This window comes from Simochromis diagramma, unplaced genomic scaffold (genome assembly GCF_900408965.1).
Source record: "Simochromis diagramma unplaced genomic scaffold, fSimDia1.1 OVJJ01000603.1, whole genome shotgun sequence".
Taxonomy (NCBI): Eukaryota; Metazoa; Chordata; class Actinopteri; order Cichliformes; family Cichlidae; genus Simochromis; species Simochromis diagramma.
In genome coordinates this window covers 25949922-25966814 of record NW_024387414.1, presented here as the reverse complement: position 1 = coordinate 25966814, position 16893 = coordinate 25949922, and the positions used below count along the sequence as shown (strand labels likewise).

The 16893-nt window shown below is 43.5% G+C and overlaps 1 protein-coding gene across 1 annotated transcript; it reads left to right on the top strand.

Annotated features, from left to right (window-relative positions):
• The first annotated feature begins 12 nt into the window (after nt 1-12).
• On the top strand, nt 13-16586 carry LOC120721235 (WASP homolog-associated protein with actin, membranes and microtubules). The gene is given in 12 exon segments (XM_040011431.1): nt 13-710; nt 2521-2694; nt 3976-4126; nt 4334-4503; nt 5808-6015; nt 8487-8671; nt 9192-9278; nt 9364-9459; nt 11527-11820; nt 11823-11934; nt 12346-12488; nt 13861-16586. Coding segments are annotated over 12 exon segments (2352 nt in total). The 5' UTR covers nt 13-134; the 3' UTR covers nt 14017-16586.
• The last annotated feature ends 307 nt before the right edge of the window (nt 16587-16893 follow it).

Genomic DNA, 16893 nt, shown 5'->3' with positions numbered 1-16893 from the left:
GTGTTAGTAAAACCGTTAGCTCATATTGACCGATAACTTCCGGGGCTGGTGAAGGCAACTGACGTCACACAAATGGCGGACGTTGTAAACAGAGCCAGCAGCTTCTCGGCCAGGGTGAAATATCTCTTTTTAAGATGAACAGCATAGAGTGTGAGCGGCTAGACAGTCTGGAGGGGTGGGTGGCCGTTAAAAGCAACATATTTGAGGAAGATGAGGCCTTTAAACTGGGCTTCATCGTACAGTGGAACGTCATCGAGTGTAAGTTCGCCGTCACCTGCCACAACCGGACGTTACAGCGGCAGAAGCGCAAATCCGAGCCTGCCGCCGACGACCCTCAGATGAGCTGGGCAGGACTCTTCTCCGTCAGCGATCTGAAGCACGTCCACCAGCAGTTCACCTGCGTGGCCGACGTCTTGGGAGGCTGCTTCCCGGATTTGACGGAGTTTGAAGAGGGCAACATTTGGGACTTGCTCTTCCTGAATAGGAGATCAGGTCCAGACAATGACGAGGAGAGGGACTATGACACCCCGTGTAGGAAACTCGAGAAGTATTTCAGCACCGCTATTGACCTCTGCGGACGGAAGATCGTTCTCGACACCTTGTTCGCACAGGATGACCGAGATGTCGAGGAGTACTTTGAGAATTTACAGGAATTCAAAAAGAAAAGCTTGCAGGAGGAGATGTCAAGGGCCAAGGGTCACCTGAGACAGGTGAGGCGTAGAGGTGGGCGGATCGATCTAATATCGATACCAGCGCGATAGGACTGAGACTCTGTTTTTGTTCCCTAAGTGCAGTATGCCCACTGGATTTTTTTAAATAAATGTGTTTTAGAGGCAGGCACATTTACATTCCAGGTCTCCAGAAAATCAGTTTCCAAACACCTTGTGTTAATTAATTAATGTGGAAAGTAAAAATCACACTGGAGATCGCTGGAATGCATGCCTCCAAGCTTATCATGTCCTTTTATCAAAATAATGTGGTCTGAGTTATGGTAGCTGAGTTTTTACATGCCCACACTGTACCTGTTTCCACAGACATCTTGATGTAGCTCGCTGAGCTGAAAATGTGCTTGTTGTGCTGGTTTGTTTCCTTACACAGATGTAAGTGGTCATTAAAATGTGTTCAGAATGTGTAAATTAATGATGAATCAATCAGTAATCATGGCACACTGCTCTCCCCTTTGTAATCTACATTTTATAGGGCCAAAGTATTGGCATCGGTATCTGCAACACTGGCCCTGTATCTGTTTGGTGCCCCATCTATGATAGGAGAAGTCTTATAACACCTTAGAAACACGAGTCCCTGAAGTCTGAGAAAGACTGCATGCTCTCTAATCCCAAGAAGTTTAAAGGTCTAGTCTGCCATATTAGCACCTCTCAGTGGTGGTGTGAGTCTAAATCAGGTCCACCATGACACAGCAAACCACAGCTGCTGTTCCAGCCAAGGCTCTAGATGTTGCAACACCACCAGCACTGGTCTTTGTTTGCTGCTTTAACCTGCAATCTGACCCTTTAGCTCTGTTTAGTCTGTTTCACATGCAAATGGAAGTAAAAGCAGTCAAATGACAGCCAATAGACCAATGAAGCATTTGAAGAGCATAATACGTCAGCTTGACATCAAAACAGAAATCTAGTTCCATTCGAGATCCACTGGAGATCGCTGGAATGCATGCCTCCAAGCTTATCATGTCCTTTTATCAAAATAATGTGGTCTGAGTTATGGTAGCTGAGTTTTTACATGCCCACACTGTACCTGTTTCCACAGACATCATGATGTAGCTCGCTGAGCTGAAAATGTGCTGGTTTGTTTCCTTACACAGATGTAAGGTTCTGATCAAGAATTGGTAACAGAAACAATGAGCAAGTGGACCTGTAAGAAAAACTGTTGATGGCACCGCTACGAGTAGAATAAATGTATCAGAATCTGTACTCGGTGCTGGTATTATGTCTACATAAACCACTGTTACGGTTCTGCTGTAAATGATACCTTTATGACATCTTATCCAGCTTTTGCTTATGCTGTCTCAGATGCAGGTTTGTGGTGCTGCGTTGATTGTTTTTAATGGCTAAAGCAAACATTGTTCCCTTTGTATGCTGGAAGATGTCAGGGCATAGATAACGCTTGATTTTCCAACTTTACATATTTTGAATCCAAGCGATTTAACATTTTCTTAACCAAGATCTCACTCTCAAAAAAAAAGTCTGTTCCAAATATTTCATCACTCTCACATAAAATGTTTTTTAATACCTGAATTTGTTTGACTTCAGCGGTCAACACCGCAGAACCAGGTCCAAGAATCCCCGTGGTGTTCAACCACTAACCTCATCTTGAAGTGTCTTCACAAGTCTACCTTCAGCCCACCCAAGTTGTATTCTGAAAGGCCTAGTTATCGACTCTTGTGTTAGCTGGCACGGATTGGATTGGTTCATTCTGAGTATGAAAAGTCATACAGAGCAAAACTAAGCTGTGTGCTCAGGGTAAACCCAGATCATGGTGTTTATGTTTTTTTTGTCTCCACAGCTGCTACAAAGTCACAGCGGTGCTGACAGGATGGTCATGCTGCTCAGCATCTACGAGGAAGAAGACGAGGGCTACCAGGACCTGGCGACTGTCGCCACGACTTTCTTCCAGTACCTGCTGCAGCCTTTCAGGGACATGAGAGAGCTGGCCTGCCTTTACAAGATGGACATCCTTGTAAATACACACGTTGTCAGAATGTTGTACACGATTATATGCAGGGGATGTACTTAGTGTTAATATCAGAAATTTAAGATTTTGATGAAAATAAAAAAAGGGAGGATTTTACAATACTGTGCAAAAGTCTTGAGCCACCCCCTCATTTCTTTATATTTTGCTAGGAAAATGTGAAATATTGCAGTGATTTATCAAAACATATAAACATAGCTAAAATATACAGTATGTGAGGCAAAAACAGAGATTGACTTTTAAGCTTGTTAGAATTGTACAACGTTTCTTCAACACAGCCTGAACAATCTCGTAATTTCTTTAAGTAGTCTTCAGGAATAATTCTCCAGGCTTCTTTAAGGACATTCAAAACTTTTCTTTGGATGTTGGCTGCCTTTTGTTCTGTTGTCTGTCAAGCTGATCCCGCACTGCTTCAGTAAAGTTGAGGTCCAGGCTCTGGGGAGGCCAGTCTGTGACTGATGGTGTTTTATTATGTGTTTCTCTATCCAGGTATACTTTTACTGCACTCACACTTTGTTTGGGATCATTGTTCTGATGAGAAATGAAGGCGTTGCCAATTAGGTGCTTTCTTGATAACATGGACCAAAATGTGATGGTACTTTTCTGTGTTCATAATTCCAGCAGTTTTGACAACACCCCTGAATGAAACGTAGCCCCAAACCATGATGGAGCCTCCTGCTGCTAAGTCTTCAGCTAATAGTACAGTGAATAAAATGTTTTTTTACTAAGTTGTCTCTTCTGTGTAAACACTGGTCCATGCTTCAGTAATTCATGCGTCATTGTTAGGTGTCTTCTCTAAGTCTGACTCCTTGGAAGCACATAAAGAAATGAGAGTTGGCTCAAGACTTTTGCACAGCACTGACCGATACGTCCTTTAGTGATCACATAAAGGTCTCTTTCACTCTTAACTGGTTCATTTGTTATTGCTGAGCCACACACAGCACTCATGAATAGACTGACCTGTTGCATCACTATGTCCAGTGTGGTTCTCAAACTCTGTGATGTAGGTTAAAGAACATTATTTTTTTAAAGGGAATTTTTAGCCTTTATTTTGATAGGACAGTAAAGAGTATCAGGAAATTAGGGAGAAAGCAAGGGGAATGACATGTAAAAAGTGAGCGTGGTGTAGGGAAAATATTTATGTCCACTTAGAGGGAAAAGAGAGGTCAGAATTTGTTTTTACACTCATCCAAATATGAATAAAGCTCCCATGAATGCACAGGTAAGTCCTTGAGTAAAGACCGTTTTGCTTGCTGTGGTTGTCTGCAGAAGTCTTTGGAGTTTGAGGAACTGGGTCCTAAGAGAATTGCAGCTCTGGAAAAGGAGGCGGAGGAGTGGAGAAAAAAAGCAGAGGATGCAGTCGCCTCGATTCAGGACATCACTGTCACCTACTTTGCACAGACTTCAAAGGCTCTGGCTGGTATAAGTCGCTGTGTTTATATCTGCGTGGATGTTTTGGTTAATTATGAAATGTGTCAATGATCAAAACCTCCAAAAAGATTGTTTTCAGAGGAAATTGTTTTAAAAGAAAAGCCTTCATGATTACGCTGTGGGATTCATTTCACACTTGTAAGGAAAAAATTATAACCTTTATATATACATGACAGCTCCTTGTGCACATTTCCAGGTATGGTGAAACAGATGGAGGAGGATAAGTGTCGTTTTGGACCCGCTGCCTGGGCGTCAGCGGCTCCCAGGCTGGAAAAACTCCGTTTCCTATTGGCCAAAGAAACCCTGCAGCACATGAGAGCCACCGAGATGTGCCTCAGCCGCAAGAAAGACAGCATCAAGGAGAGGGTGCGTGTCCATTTTATCTTTCGTTCTTTCTTTTTTTCCATTAGTATCAGCTGCTTTTCCAGTGGTTCTGTAATTACTCAGCACATTCGGTAACATCTTACTAGAGTGTGGCGCAGTTGTAAGACTTTAGTTATCATTCATGTCTTTATTTCCGTGCCAAGGCCAATGCTGCTTTTGTAGTGGTTGTAAGTCAGTAGAGATGTGACACGGTGCCTACTCGCTCTCATGTATCATTCACTTGGTACTCCAGTCTGATGTGAGTCTGTGGCTGCTCTGTTCCTTTTGATCTATTTATAAAGCTTCTCTGAAAACATAGAGAATCCCCTCAATACACCCCCATCCCAATCACAAAAAAACCCCTCCACGCATGAATAAGTGAGTGTGTCTGGGTGCATATATGCATACTCAAAATGTGCCAGCTACACACAAATGTGTGACTGCACCGGGAGGATGTTTCTCATGTCAGGATCACGGCATTTTTCGGGATGGTACGGCACCGGATCACTTGCTGCTTCACGGGGGTCATGCTGTGCGTTTGAGGTCTTGAAAAGAGCAAAGAGAACAACCGCAACACCTTTACCTTCACACGGCTGCATTCCCATCCCATTAAGCTTTTTAAATAATAAAAAAAAAGTCAGGTTTGAGGACGCTGGCGTCATCCGTCACTGTGAAATCAACCCGAGCCTTTACATCTGCAGCTGTGTGCGAGTGTTCATAACGAGATCAGCGAGCTACACCTACGCAAACTCTTGCGCTGGTGGCAACACAGCTCGGTGACTCTTTAGAGCGTGCCAGTATGCCTGTGGGTATCCCAGATGTTTGCGTGAGTGTACTGCTTCAGTCTCTGTGGCAGCTGTGTCATATTCCAGCAGTGTGTGTATTTGTGTTCGACATAATTAAGAGCATTTTAAGGCTGTATTTTGAATGCGTTGAATGCAAAAGCTCATGCATGGCACATGCTGCAGGTAGCTGCTGGTTTCAGCTCATTTCATCACAGCATGAAAGCTTGCAGAGATTAAACTGTCTTCAGACAGGCAGTCCATCACAAATGCTTAATTTTTTATGTCAGATTTATTGTGTGTGTGTGTGTGTGTGTGTGTTTTTGCCAGTAGCGTGGCTGAAAGCAAAGCCTATTTTGATCATAATGTTCAAGGACAAGTAGCGAGCTGTCAAAAAGTAGCACTTGCCTCACAAAGTATTCACTGTATGCATACAAACGACTGTTTTTTTTTTTCTCCCCACAAACGACCGTTATGATCCTTTCAGTGGGGCTGATGTAACATTTTTCTGTCGTTGCCTTGCAGCTGGAGAACCTCTCTGTGAGAGCCCAAGGCCAGAGGGCCGATTTAAGGTCTGCGTTTGAGGACGGCCAGAAGCAGGACACTGTGGACCAGCTGGAACTGCAGTTCTACGAAACCCAGCTGGAACTCTACGACGCCAAGTTTGAAATCCTGAAAAATGAAGAGCAGCTCCTGGTGGCTCAGATAGACACCCTGAGACGACAGATTAAAGGTATCCTCACATTTACATAGCTGGTCTGTACAGCAGATTTATTTTGGGTATATATACACGTGTTTTGCAAAAGTCTTGAGCCTCCACGGTGACAGAGTTTCTTGTTTTTGAAGCAGTCTTGAGCAACCAGGCTTTCTGAAGGTCTTCCTTCTAGGACCTGGCGTCCACATATGTGGACATCACATTTTGAGTTGTCTAGACCAAAATACTGAATTTTGCTCTACAAGGGCCTGATATCCACTTACGAGGACATTATACTGCCACTGTACTATCGAAATTTTAAACAAATATATTCATATTATTTTCTCAGAAACAAAAAACAGGTCAAAAGAAATTTTTTTTACATTCATCGTGTCCCAATATGCACAAATATCAAAGAGAAATTAAAAATGCATGCCATGGAAGAGTTCGGGTTAAAGGTTTTCTTTGGTTATCGGCTGTTTTTCACTCATTTTCAGTCTGGTCCTTGTACCCGAACATTTTCAGAACTTTTTTTGTTTGTTTCTTTGTTTGCCGGCTAAGCTACTTAATTTTCTGAATGAATAATTCAATAATAATGAATAATTCCATCTTTAAAAAGGCACCTGGTAAATGGTCTGATTCTTATATAGTGCTTGTCTACTCTCCCTGAGTGCTCAAACAGCTTTATACGGCATGCCTCATTGAACCTTTAACTGAGATTTAAAGGTCTTCGAGGATATTCCATGGATTTCAGATGGAAGTATACTAATAGGGCTGTTCAATATAACGATATATATCGGATGACGATATAAAAACGTCTATTGTTTCATTTTACGTTGCAAAATAAACTGTTTACGGCAATATTTTTTCATCGTTTTAATGGTCACTGTAGTGGCTATATTAATTTCTTAAAGTTCTCTCTTTCTCTTATATGTAATATAACCACACTATGGATGGACAAGCGACTGTTTTTATGTGTTGTCGTTAGCAACAATGACGGTAACAGCATCGTGTGTCCGCTTGTTTATGTTCCACATAAACCTTTCACAATAAAGCTCAAGATCCTGTTGAGACTTTTCAAAATAAACTGAAACACGTGAAAGAGCAGATTATTTACGGATGAGAATTAAAAAAGAGCCGCCAGGTGCTAATAAATAAACCTTAGACTCAAACGTTAGAACAGGTTTTCCCCCACAGCACGTCGTGTAATAAATACTTACAAAGAAAATGGCGGCCTTTACAACTTATGTCTAAAAATGTATAGTTTCATGCATCGGTTAAAACACTCAACTCCAGGTACATGACGCGCAGCTGGAAACACTTCACGCAAGTCGAGCTGCCCGAGATTCACAGAATTTACAGAAAATGTTACATTTTTGTGATTTATATCGTTATCGGGACGATAGAATTCTTATATCGGGATATGAGATTTTGGTCATATCGCACAGCCCTATATACTAATGCTAATAACGGCTTTTTGTTTTAAAAGCTCCACATTAAATACTAGCTTTACCAGCTGTGTAATTTTCCTCCAACTTCCTGAGAATGTTGCAAACCTCTGGCACATTGGTATTTTTCCTTATTTCATTTGGTGAACTGGCCCTTAAAAAAGCGTGCCGCTTGCTTTTATGCATGAAGTGTTTATAATCGTCCTTGATTGTGTGTCTCTAATATTTCTCTCACCTGTTTGAGTCCAATATTCTAAACGCATCTTACGATATATCCCAACACTACAATTCCCACAGCGCTGATTCAGCACCCTTCAGACTCTGTGTCAGTTATGATTAAAATGACACATTACACAATGCCCCCCTCCCCGCTGCATTATAATGTGTTGGATTGTCAGGCAGTGTGTTGTGGAAAAGAGGTGCCTTCTGGGAAATGCTGTATTTTGTTCGTGTAAATGTTTCTCTAATTGTTCCTCGCGGGAGGGGGCATGTTTGCTTCCAAGGCGTTTGTGTGTGCATCTTGCTGCCTGTGTCTGTGGTGACTTTGGCTGTGGGCATATTTACCTTTACAGCTCTCAGGTGTAGTTTCCTAGCTAAGAAACAGCAGCGCCCTCTGTCATTTGTTATTCGTGAACATAAAGTTGGAGGACTGAGGAAGATATGATGTTCTGTAAATAAGGAGAAAGCTACTGCAATGCAAATACTGCAATTAGTGCAGTTGCCAAGGAGACCCAGAATGTTTCATAAGCAGCTGAGGAGATGCTTTTATAATTTAGCAGTAATTTTACCAACGTTAAGCCGCTTACTCTTAATCAGATGTAAGTTTGCTACCTAAACAGGAAGTAAACAGATTTCTTAACTTCACGTAAGCTGCATAACTACAGTTGGCACAAAAGTAACCTCGGCACTACCTGTGACAACTACCTGTGCTGCTCGTGAGCAGTGGGCATGACACTGGTTATTTAGGTTGTCTGATGGGATGCGACAGCTGACGTACGGCTGGAGATGATGCCATATAAACAGAAGACATGTAGGAGTGACTGGGCTGCGTTTGTGTTTCAGAGCTGAAGGAGGAGGTGGTGTACTACGATGTGTGCGAGGATCCGGAGGAGCTGCAGAGCATGGTCCACACAGGTATTCATCAAGCAGACCCTCCAGCTGTCAGTCAGCTCAAAAGACGCCTACAGACCCTGGAAACCAAGAGGGGCAACATCTGTGCCCGCCGAGCTTACCTGCGTAACAAAAAGGTGTGTGCGAGTGCTGCTGACATGAAATCATTTCATATTCTGTGGTCCTTTGTGTTTTTCAAGCGTTTTGGGGTTTTTTTGTCCAAGGAAAAATGTATCGATCCTTCAAAGGCACATCTCCGCCTGCCTCGTGTGCCAAATGCTGGGTTTTTAAAATGTTTTTACTACATTGGTTTATTTTTAGCTGACATAGTAATTGAAGCACTTGGCATGTTTTCCTCTTTTGTTGGCTGCTTGCTTATTTGATTAAAAAAAAAAGTATTACTCAGAGCAAAAAAATGGGAAAGGCAGCCTGGTTAAAGACTCTCGATAGTTAATTCCAGTAATTCACAGGGAGGGAATGCAATTAAAAAAATAGGGGCATTGGAAAATTACAAATAACGGCCTCCAAATAAAATCCGGATGAGTTGCAGTTGCATTTTCTCAAAGTTTTTTAACCGTTTGCTCAGACAGTCGCTAATTTCAGACAGACTAAAATGTATTTTCGAGCGATTAAGTGATATGTTTTGTCTCTCTTTAGGATCAGTGCACGGATGCACATGAGCAGAAGCACCTGGCGGAAAAACAGAGCTCCATAGTCTTCAGCCAGCATCACCAGGTCCACCTCGTAAGTCAGCCAGGTTGTTGGAGCCGCAAATGAAAGCCGCTGTTTCTCTCCTGTGCCTCTCAGTGTCTCCCTCTGTTGTCTGCAGAAACGAGAGAAGAAGAAGGAGGAGGAGCAGAGGAGGAAAGAGTGGGTGGACAAGGAGCGGGAGAAAACTCTGAGCCGATTAAGATCCTTCAGAGAGGTCAGGCGCTCTCACTCGTTCTGCTCTGCCTTCGCCTGCAGCTCTCTCCGAGTTAATAAAACCCGGGGGGACGCTGCATCGTACCCTCTTAATGCAATAGTTCACCTCAAAAATAAAAGCTCAGTTATTAGCCACTCGACCCCTCGCGTCGGAGGAAGTCCTGATGACGGCGCGCTGTGGCTGTGGACGGGCTTGTTAGTAATGAGCTGTCTTACACCAGAGCTTCAAACTGTGCGTGGACGACTGCTCTTTGTTGGCTTCTAACTTCAGTGACCCAGTGATATTTTCACTGTGACAGTCAGACTCTGTTTTAACTTTAAATATAAATATAACTAATGACATTTCCATCAGCTTCTCCTTTACAGTGTGCTGATTGCTAAAAAAGACTTAGACGCTACCTTAAACTAGCATGTTAGCGATGCCATTGTCAACACCTAATCAAGAATGGCATTAGTATTCAGCTGAAGCAACCTCAGTGCTGCTAGAATAGCTACGAGCCCAGGAAGAGAGCCCTGCATCAGTAATAATGACTGGGTAATGATGATGACTACATCATTTGGCGGCACAGTGGTGCAGTGGCTGGCATTGCGTCGCCTCACAGCGAGAAAAAGGCCGAGCGGGCGATTAAGGATTCAAACCTCCTGGGGTTATCCGTCTTCCTCCAGCAGTCCAAAGACATGCATGTTAGATTAACTGATGATTCTAAATCGGTAGATGCAGCGCTCATGTGCACAGGATGAATATGTATGAAAAAGAAGATGGGGGGCTTGTAGTTTAAAGCACTTTGAGTGGTCAGAAACTACTAGAAATCATTCCATTGATTCTTGTGTCTGAATGAATGGTCCTGCTTTAAAACAAAACATTAACGCTCTCTTGGTATTTTTTTTAATGCCTCCATAGTGTAGTGGTTAACAAATGTGCATGGTTAGCAAAAGGTTGCTGGCTCAATTCCAGGTGGAGACTCAAATCCCATTTGTGGTTGCGTCAGGGCGTCATGGCAACCAGATGTAACAATGATGCTGGATCTCGGTGGTCAAAGGTCACTACGAAACAAGTTTTTGGCCCCAGGAAATTCTCTCTCTGCAACATACACAGAAAGTCCAACACTGTGATGTCGTTCCACCTGCACACAAATACACCCACAAGATTTCAGACGGCTGATTCTTGTGTTTAAAATCACTCCCTTGTGTCTTCTTGTTCATGAGCGTCTACATGCTCTGCTCACTGTTGACAGTACATCTGTATATTCCATAGTGAGCAGGAAAATCAAACCAATTATTATGTATTTCAGTCGAAATTGGTCCTTTTTAAGCCAGAACTGAGAAGCCTTTGTGGTGAGACTATTTTGTTTAAACCAGGGGTGTCATCATAAGGCCCGAGGGCCAGAATCGTCCTGCCAAAGACTGCAATGTGGCCCATTGGACAGCTTTGGAAAATATGAAGGAGAACTAACTAATAAACTAATAAAGACCTCCACCATAGCCATTTATACAGACACTAAGGCAAATAAGAAATAGATGAATGTATCTGCTAAGAAAATCTGTAAAAAAAAAAAAAAAGACATTCAGTCAATTAACAAAAAAATGTTCTGTTTTCTAATCACAGGACAGTTTGCACTAACAGATGTTTTCATTGAATTTTACACATTTATTTCTCATATTTTTATCCCATTATATATCATTTAAGCCTATGGAGTCATGCTGCCAGTTTTCTTTCATTTATTTACAGCAGTATTTCTTAATTATGTAGAAAAACTGACGCACCCCCGAAATTACACTTAGTTTTCTTATATAAAAATACATGAGAAATTAAATGTGTAGTTTAACTTTACATTGACAGAAAATGGAGGTCCAGCCTACTTAGGATCAAAGTATGTGGCCAACATTATAAAACGAGTTTGACATCCCTGATTTAAACGATCAGCTTTTACGTCCGTGTTTAACTGTGCGGGGCTTTGATGCACATCTGCCGTCACTTTTTTAAATCTCATGTAGATGCCTGTTTAAAACAAAACATTAATGCATGAGCTTCAGCTGATGGGGTTTTTTTTCTTCTTTTTTTTTCCAGAAGCGACCGGGCCAGTACATCCTGAAAGCGCCCCAGTCCAGGCCTTCGCCGTCTTCTCCAGAAAGCCTGTGCCCCTCGCAGCCGATGTCCATCATCAGCCTCAGCCCTGCTCCCTCTTCTCAAGGACCCCCTCCCTCCATCCGACCCGCACCAAGGCGCAAGAAACCAGCCAAAAAGCAGCAGCTGAAAGACATCCCTGTCCAAATCTACGCTGCGCCACCTCCTCCAACGGCCATCCCCCCTCCCCCAACAGCCCCACCCCCTCCTCCTCCGCCACCACCACCACCACCACCGCCACCCTGCTGCCTCCCCCCCGAGTGTCGCCCTCATCAGAGGATGCCCCGATGCCTCTGAGTGAAAAAGAGGGCCCTCCTTTTCCAGCCAAGAACACACTCAAACAAAATATAGGTGAGGGTGAAATACGTGCAGTATCATTCAGATCTTCATGTCCAACAAAACCAACGAAGAATAAAAGAATGGAGCAGGATACGTGATTTTTGTTTGGCTGCTGGGAAGGTTGTGTGTGTGTCTGCACATAGTGTTCTGTCCTAAATTCCTAACTTCTCTCACAGGGCCAGAGGAGGCATTTTACCTGCAGTAGCGGTCCTGGTTATATACGCTGTCTGCTCCAAGGAGACTCTAACGTCCAGCGGAGCTTCATTTTCATAAGCTCATGTGAAACGGAGCACACTCAACGAAACTGTTTCAATAATGTTTCTTACAGCGAGCTAAGAACTGGGAAGAACCAGCTCATCGGCAGTGTAGCTTCTTCCCCTACACTTTAACAGTGTTTCTCCTTTAACTTTGGTATTTTTGTAGGAACCATGGACGAAGTGTTGGCTTCGCTACAGCGTGGACAGATTAAGCTTCGAAAGGTCCCCGCGGCCAGCACGCCGAGCCTCACTGGGGACCCAAGGAGCAGTCTGATGTCTGCCATCCGACAGGGAGTCACCCTGAAGAAGGTGAGATGTTGATACGTTGATCGGCTAGCTTACTGCAGAACGATTGCATCACCGCATGTGTCACTTGGTAAAAATGTGATGACATTTTCTGAACAGAGAAGTCACACTGAGTGATTTAGACAGTTCGGAACCGTTACATAGTTTATCCAGAGAGCACTGGCTTTCTAAGTTGGTTATTCACCTGTGGGAAAAAAAGCCAGTGTGGCTCAGTTTGTGTCAACCCCCCCCAAAAAAACTTCCAAATATCAAATATCAGTCTTTACTAAAGAATTAATCTGCATGTGAAAATGCTACCTAACAAAAGCACAATTTATTTGTGTTTGTGTAATATGCGATCATCGGTGTTTAGGTAAATGTGACACGAGTTTCATTTTCACTAAGGACCACCGGTATTTTTGCTATGAGCCGTTTGCTGTGGACGTGGATCACATAAATTAAACCTCGTTTGTTCTCAGTGTACAATATTTCTTTTTACTGACCGACTATTAATGGTGAAGAACACATTCGTGAGGTAGTTAAGCTATAGGAGCTGTCACAAAAAGCCGTTCACGTCCTAATTTTTGATAGGAGATGTGCTGTATGGGAACTTTGAGTGCACTCTTGTGCACAACAAACAGCTCCCCCGTGTGGATTCTTTTTTAGCGCAGCAAAGGAGTGAATTATTGAACAGTGCTAGTAAATTTAAAATTGGGTATTTTGCTTCTAATTTTAAACGAATGGTCGATGAAGCCGTTCACAGGTTGTGCGTGTAAATTCCTTTTTTATTTTATGAGAATGCAGACGTCTCCTTTATAAGCCCAGAAAGTTGATTTTGTGGATGTGGATGATGTTAGCCAAGTGACCTCTTCAGCGCTTCACCCACTGCAAACGCTACAATGCAGATCAACAGAATCAACTTTCACAAGTATACATGCAACATACTTTAGGCTCTTCCCTTATTTCCCGAGGAGCCACCACAGCGGATGGAGCCACATATTTGATTTGGCACAGATTTTACACCACACGCCCTTCCTGATGCAATCCTTCCATTTATCCAGGCTTGGGTCCAGCAAAGGGAGTACACTCGCTTGTGACCCCCTGAGGCTGGATCTGTGTCTCCTTCTGGTCTCGACCCAGGGATCTTTCACATATTAGACAAATGTGCTAAACTGCTGCACCGTGGAGCCACAGTTATGCATACGTAAAAACCTATGCTATAACAGACTAGAATACATTTAGCTGTTCTAGTTCCAGGGTCGGGTGTTATCCCAACGGGGTCATTGCTATGTAGCTCTCTACTATAATGTTATTAGCTACTTTTTTGGTACTGATTACAGATTTCACAGCAGGCGGTAACTTAAAATGTGAACTGTATTTCTTTGCCGTTGCGTAGGTGGTTCCTGCACGAGCAGAAGTCCCGAGCGGCGGAGACAACGAGCTGGAGCGCAGCATCAAGGCCGCCATGATGAGGATGAAGAAGGTGGCGGCTGATTCGGATGAGGACGACAGAGGGGACGAAGAGGGACGCAGTGCAGACTGGGATAGCTGAGAATGCGTGCGCACTCACGCCGACGAAGCTGCCGTCTTACGTTAGCCCCGCTCAGTCTTCCTCACAGTTATGAGCTTCAGCTCATTGTTGCCAATTTTCCATCGGAAAACAAGAAGAAGAAAAAAAAGCTGCTTGTTTGACAAGAACAGGATTACGCCTCCTCAGACTTAAACGTTGCAGTTTGTTAAAGTTGTTGCACATTTAATCCCTTTTGTGTGTATGTGTGTGCTTTTGTTTTGTAGCCCTGAAACGCTGTAATACATCCAACACTGCAACTAACTAGCGAGCGGCAGAATCAGGACTTACTCTCCTCTAAAACACTTTCCAATTTTCAGAAATCCCAGTGAGAGCGAATGAGCCGCTTTGTTTTTAATGCTCCTCTAATTATTGAATTTCTCCCAAATCTGTGCCCGAAGGCCTTTTGTGACAGTGTCACACAGCAGGGGGGGAGTGGGGTGGGAGCTTGTGCTGCGGGCGGTGAAGACAGCACTACGCAAATTGTCGTTTCGCTCGCACCGCTCGGTCTGATCTCATCATTTTGAATGTAATTAAATTTGAACAATTGTTTATTTAACCTAACCCCAGTAAGGCTACAGCCACGTGAAGGCAGCGCTGTTAATTATTCAAAGCCTGCGTGTCTGAAGTCTTTGTCGCTGTTTGCGTTGCAGGCCGTCTCACGCTGCCCGCAATTTTCCCCTTCTCATGTCAGAATTTGGGAAACGCTTTAGGATTGATCAAAGGGCACTTTCGAAATGAAGTACACAAAGACAAATTGAGAATATTAGGCTTTAATTTAAGTAATGGATTAAAAAAAAACCCATCGCAAATCGCTGTGTGATCTAAAGAAAAGGAAAACGGGGGAAAGGTTCCTGTTGATTAAGGCAAATTGACCTTTCAACCTGTGACAGCACATTGCTTTGTTTTGGGGGGTTTTCCCTCCTCAATCTTTACAAGTGTTCCTTACCTGAACCTGTCAAACAGTTAAACTGTGTGATAGCAGCATTAAATGCTTTACAGGATGAATTCAATTTTAGTTTTATGAGTTAATGATGTTCGAGGCCGACACCTGCATTGCTGTGTTTTAATAATAAACTAAGAGGCATCAGGTCGTCATCAAACGTTGGCGTTCCTTTTTCCCTCCACTTTCATTCAAATACATTCATCTGAGCGCTTTGCCACTTGCTTTGCTCACGCTAGTCCCCGATCTCCAAAGTCTTACCTGTGCCCAGGCCCTCATTCTTTAAACAAAGTCACATCAGACCTGCACCGGTGAACCCCTGGCGAGTGGGCTTTGGTGGATGAAGCCCACGGTGATGAGTCACGAAGTAATGTCCATCCTGGCAGCGCTCGCTCTCACACATCGGTCTCCTGCAGTGACAGCTCAGACATCCCCAGCCAGCTGCGATTGAGTTTATTCAGCTTTGCGTACTTAAGAGAAGCGACCGTTTTTGCGGGGCTGCTGTCAGTCTGTGTGCAATCTGTTGGCAACATCCACGCGATTCAGGTGGAGACGGGTCACGCACCTCGGGGTGGGAGGGAAGGCGCACACGGGGGTATTTAGACGAACACCTCCATCCAGTATAAACAGAAATTTCAGCAGCCTGTTACTATGGCAACAAGTGTCAGCGGTAGTGGCCTGCAGTGCCATATCGCTCTCTTGCTCGCTCTCTCGCTCACATGTACAGAGCAGCATAGTCTCTTGATGTTTCACCAACTCGCCCACTCGTCACCAGTCACACAATGAGAGCTGAGAGTCAGACAGCGATGACAGCAGAGAGAACGAGAGGCCGTTTCTGCTCTACCAGTATCGATTGGGAGCGAGGCTGAAAGTTGAGGAGCAGAAGTACAATTTTTTTTTTTTTCAAATTGGTATTTAAGCCCTAATTGTGTGTAATGAGATCCAGAGTTGAAACTTTAAAGCAGTGCTGACATTTAGCAGATCATTATCAGTATGCATGTCAGATATATGGTCAAAATGGCGACCTGCTGGTGGCGCCAAACAAAATCATCCTAAGGTGGGCATGAATATCTACCCAGATTTCCTGCTTTCATGGCAGTCCATTGTGTAGTTTGTTACTCTGGCTGACAGTGTTCAGGTGTTCAGTAAGGCTGCAAACAGTCTGGGAACCCATCTGCTGACCTCAAGGACATTCATGCGTATTCATGTGACATTAATTAAAAAAATAAATTGTTCATAAAATTAGTAAAATAGTAAAAAATGTTCACCACACCATTTTTTTTTTGTTTAACTTAATATACATTTGCTGACCACTTTGTTGGGTACAACTGCTCATTATTACAAATACTGTATCTAATTGGCCATTCGCATGGTAGCAGCTCAAAGCCTTTAGACATCCAGACATGACCAGGGCGGCCTGGTGAAGTTCACCCCGAGCCTCAGAATGAAGAAGAAAGTGACTTTGAAAGTAGCACTCTTGTACGGCCATCTCTCGGGTTTACAGAGGATGGTGTGAAAAAAAGACAAAGTTCTGAAATCATGAGCGACAGTTCTCTTGGCAAAAATGCCTCAGCAGCTGAAGACCACACCAGGCGCAACAACTACCAGCTGAGAACAGAAATGGAGGCTACAGTTCACACAGGGTCACTAAAACTGGACGACAGGAAATTAGAAAAATGTTGCTTGTTCCGATGAGTCTCGATTTCTGCAGCAAAATTCACAACAAACGTGGAAAAAAAGATTCACCTTGCCTCCTATCAGTGGGTCAAGGTAGTGGTGTAAATCCCTCAGTACCAGATGAACATTGTGTACCCATCTTCTGATGGCTACTTCTAGCAGGATAATGTGCCATATCAACAAGCGCAAATCATCTCAAACTGTTTTTTTTTTTAACAAAATGAGTTTACTGTGCCCGAATG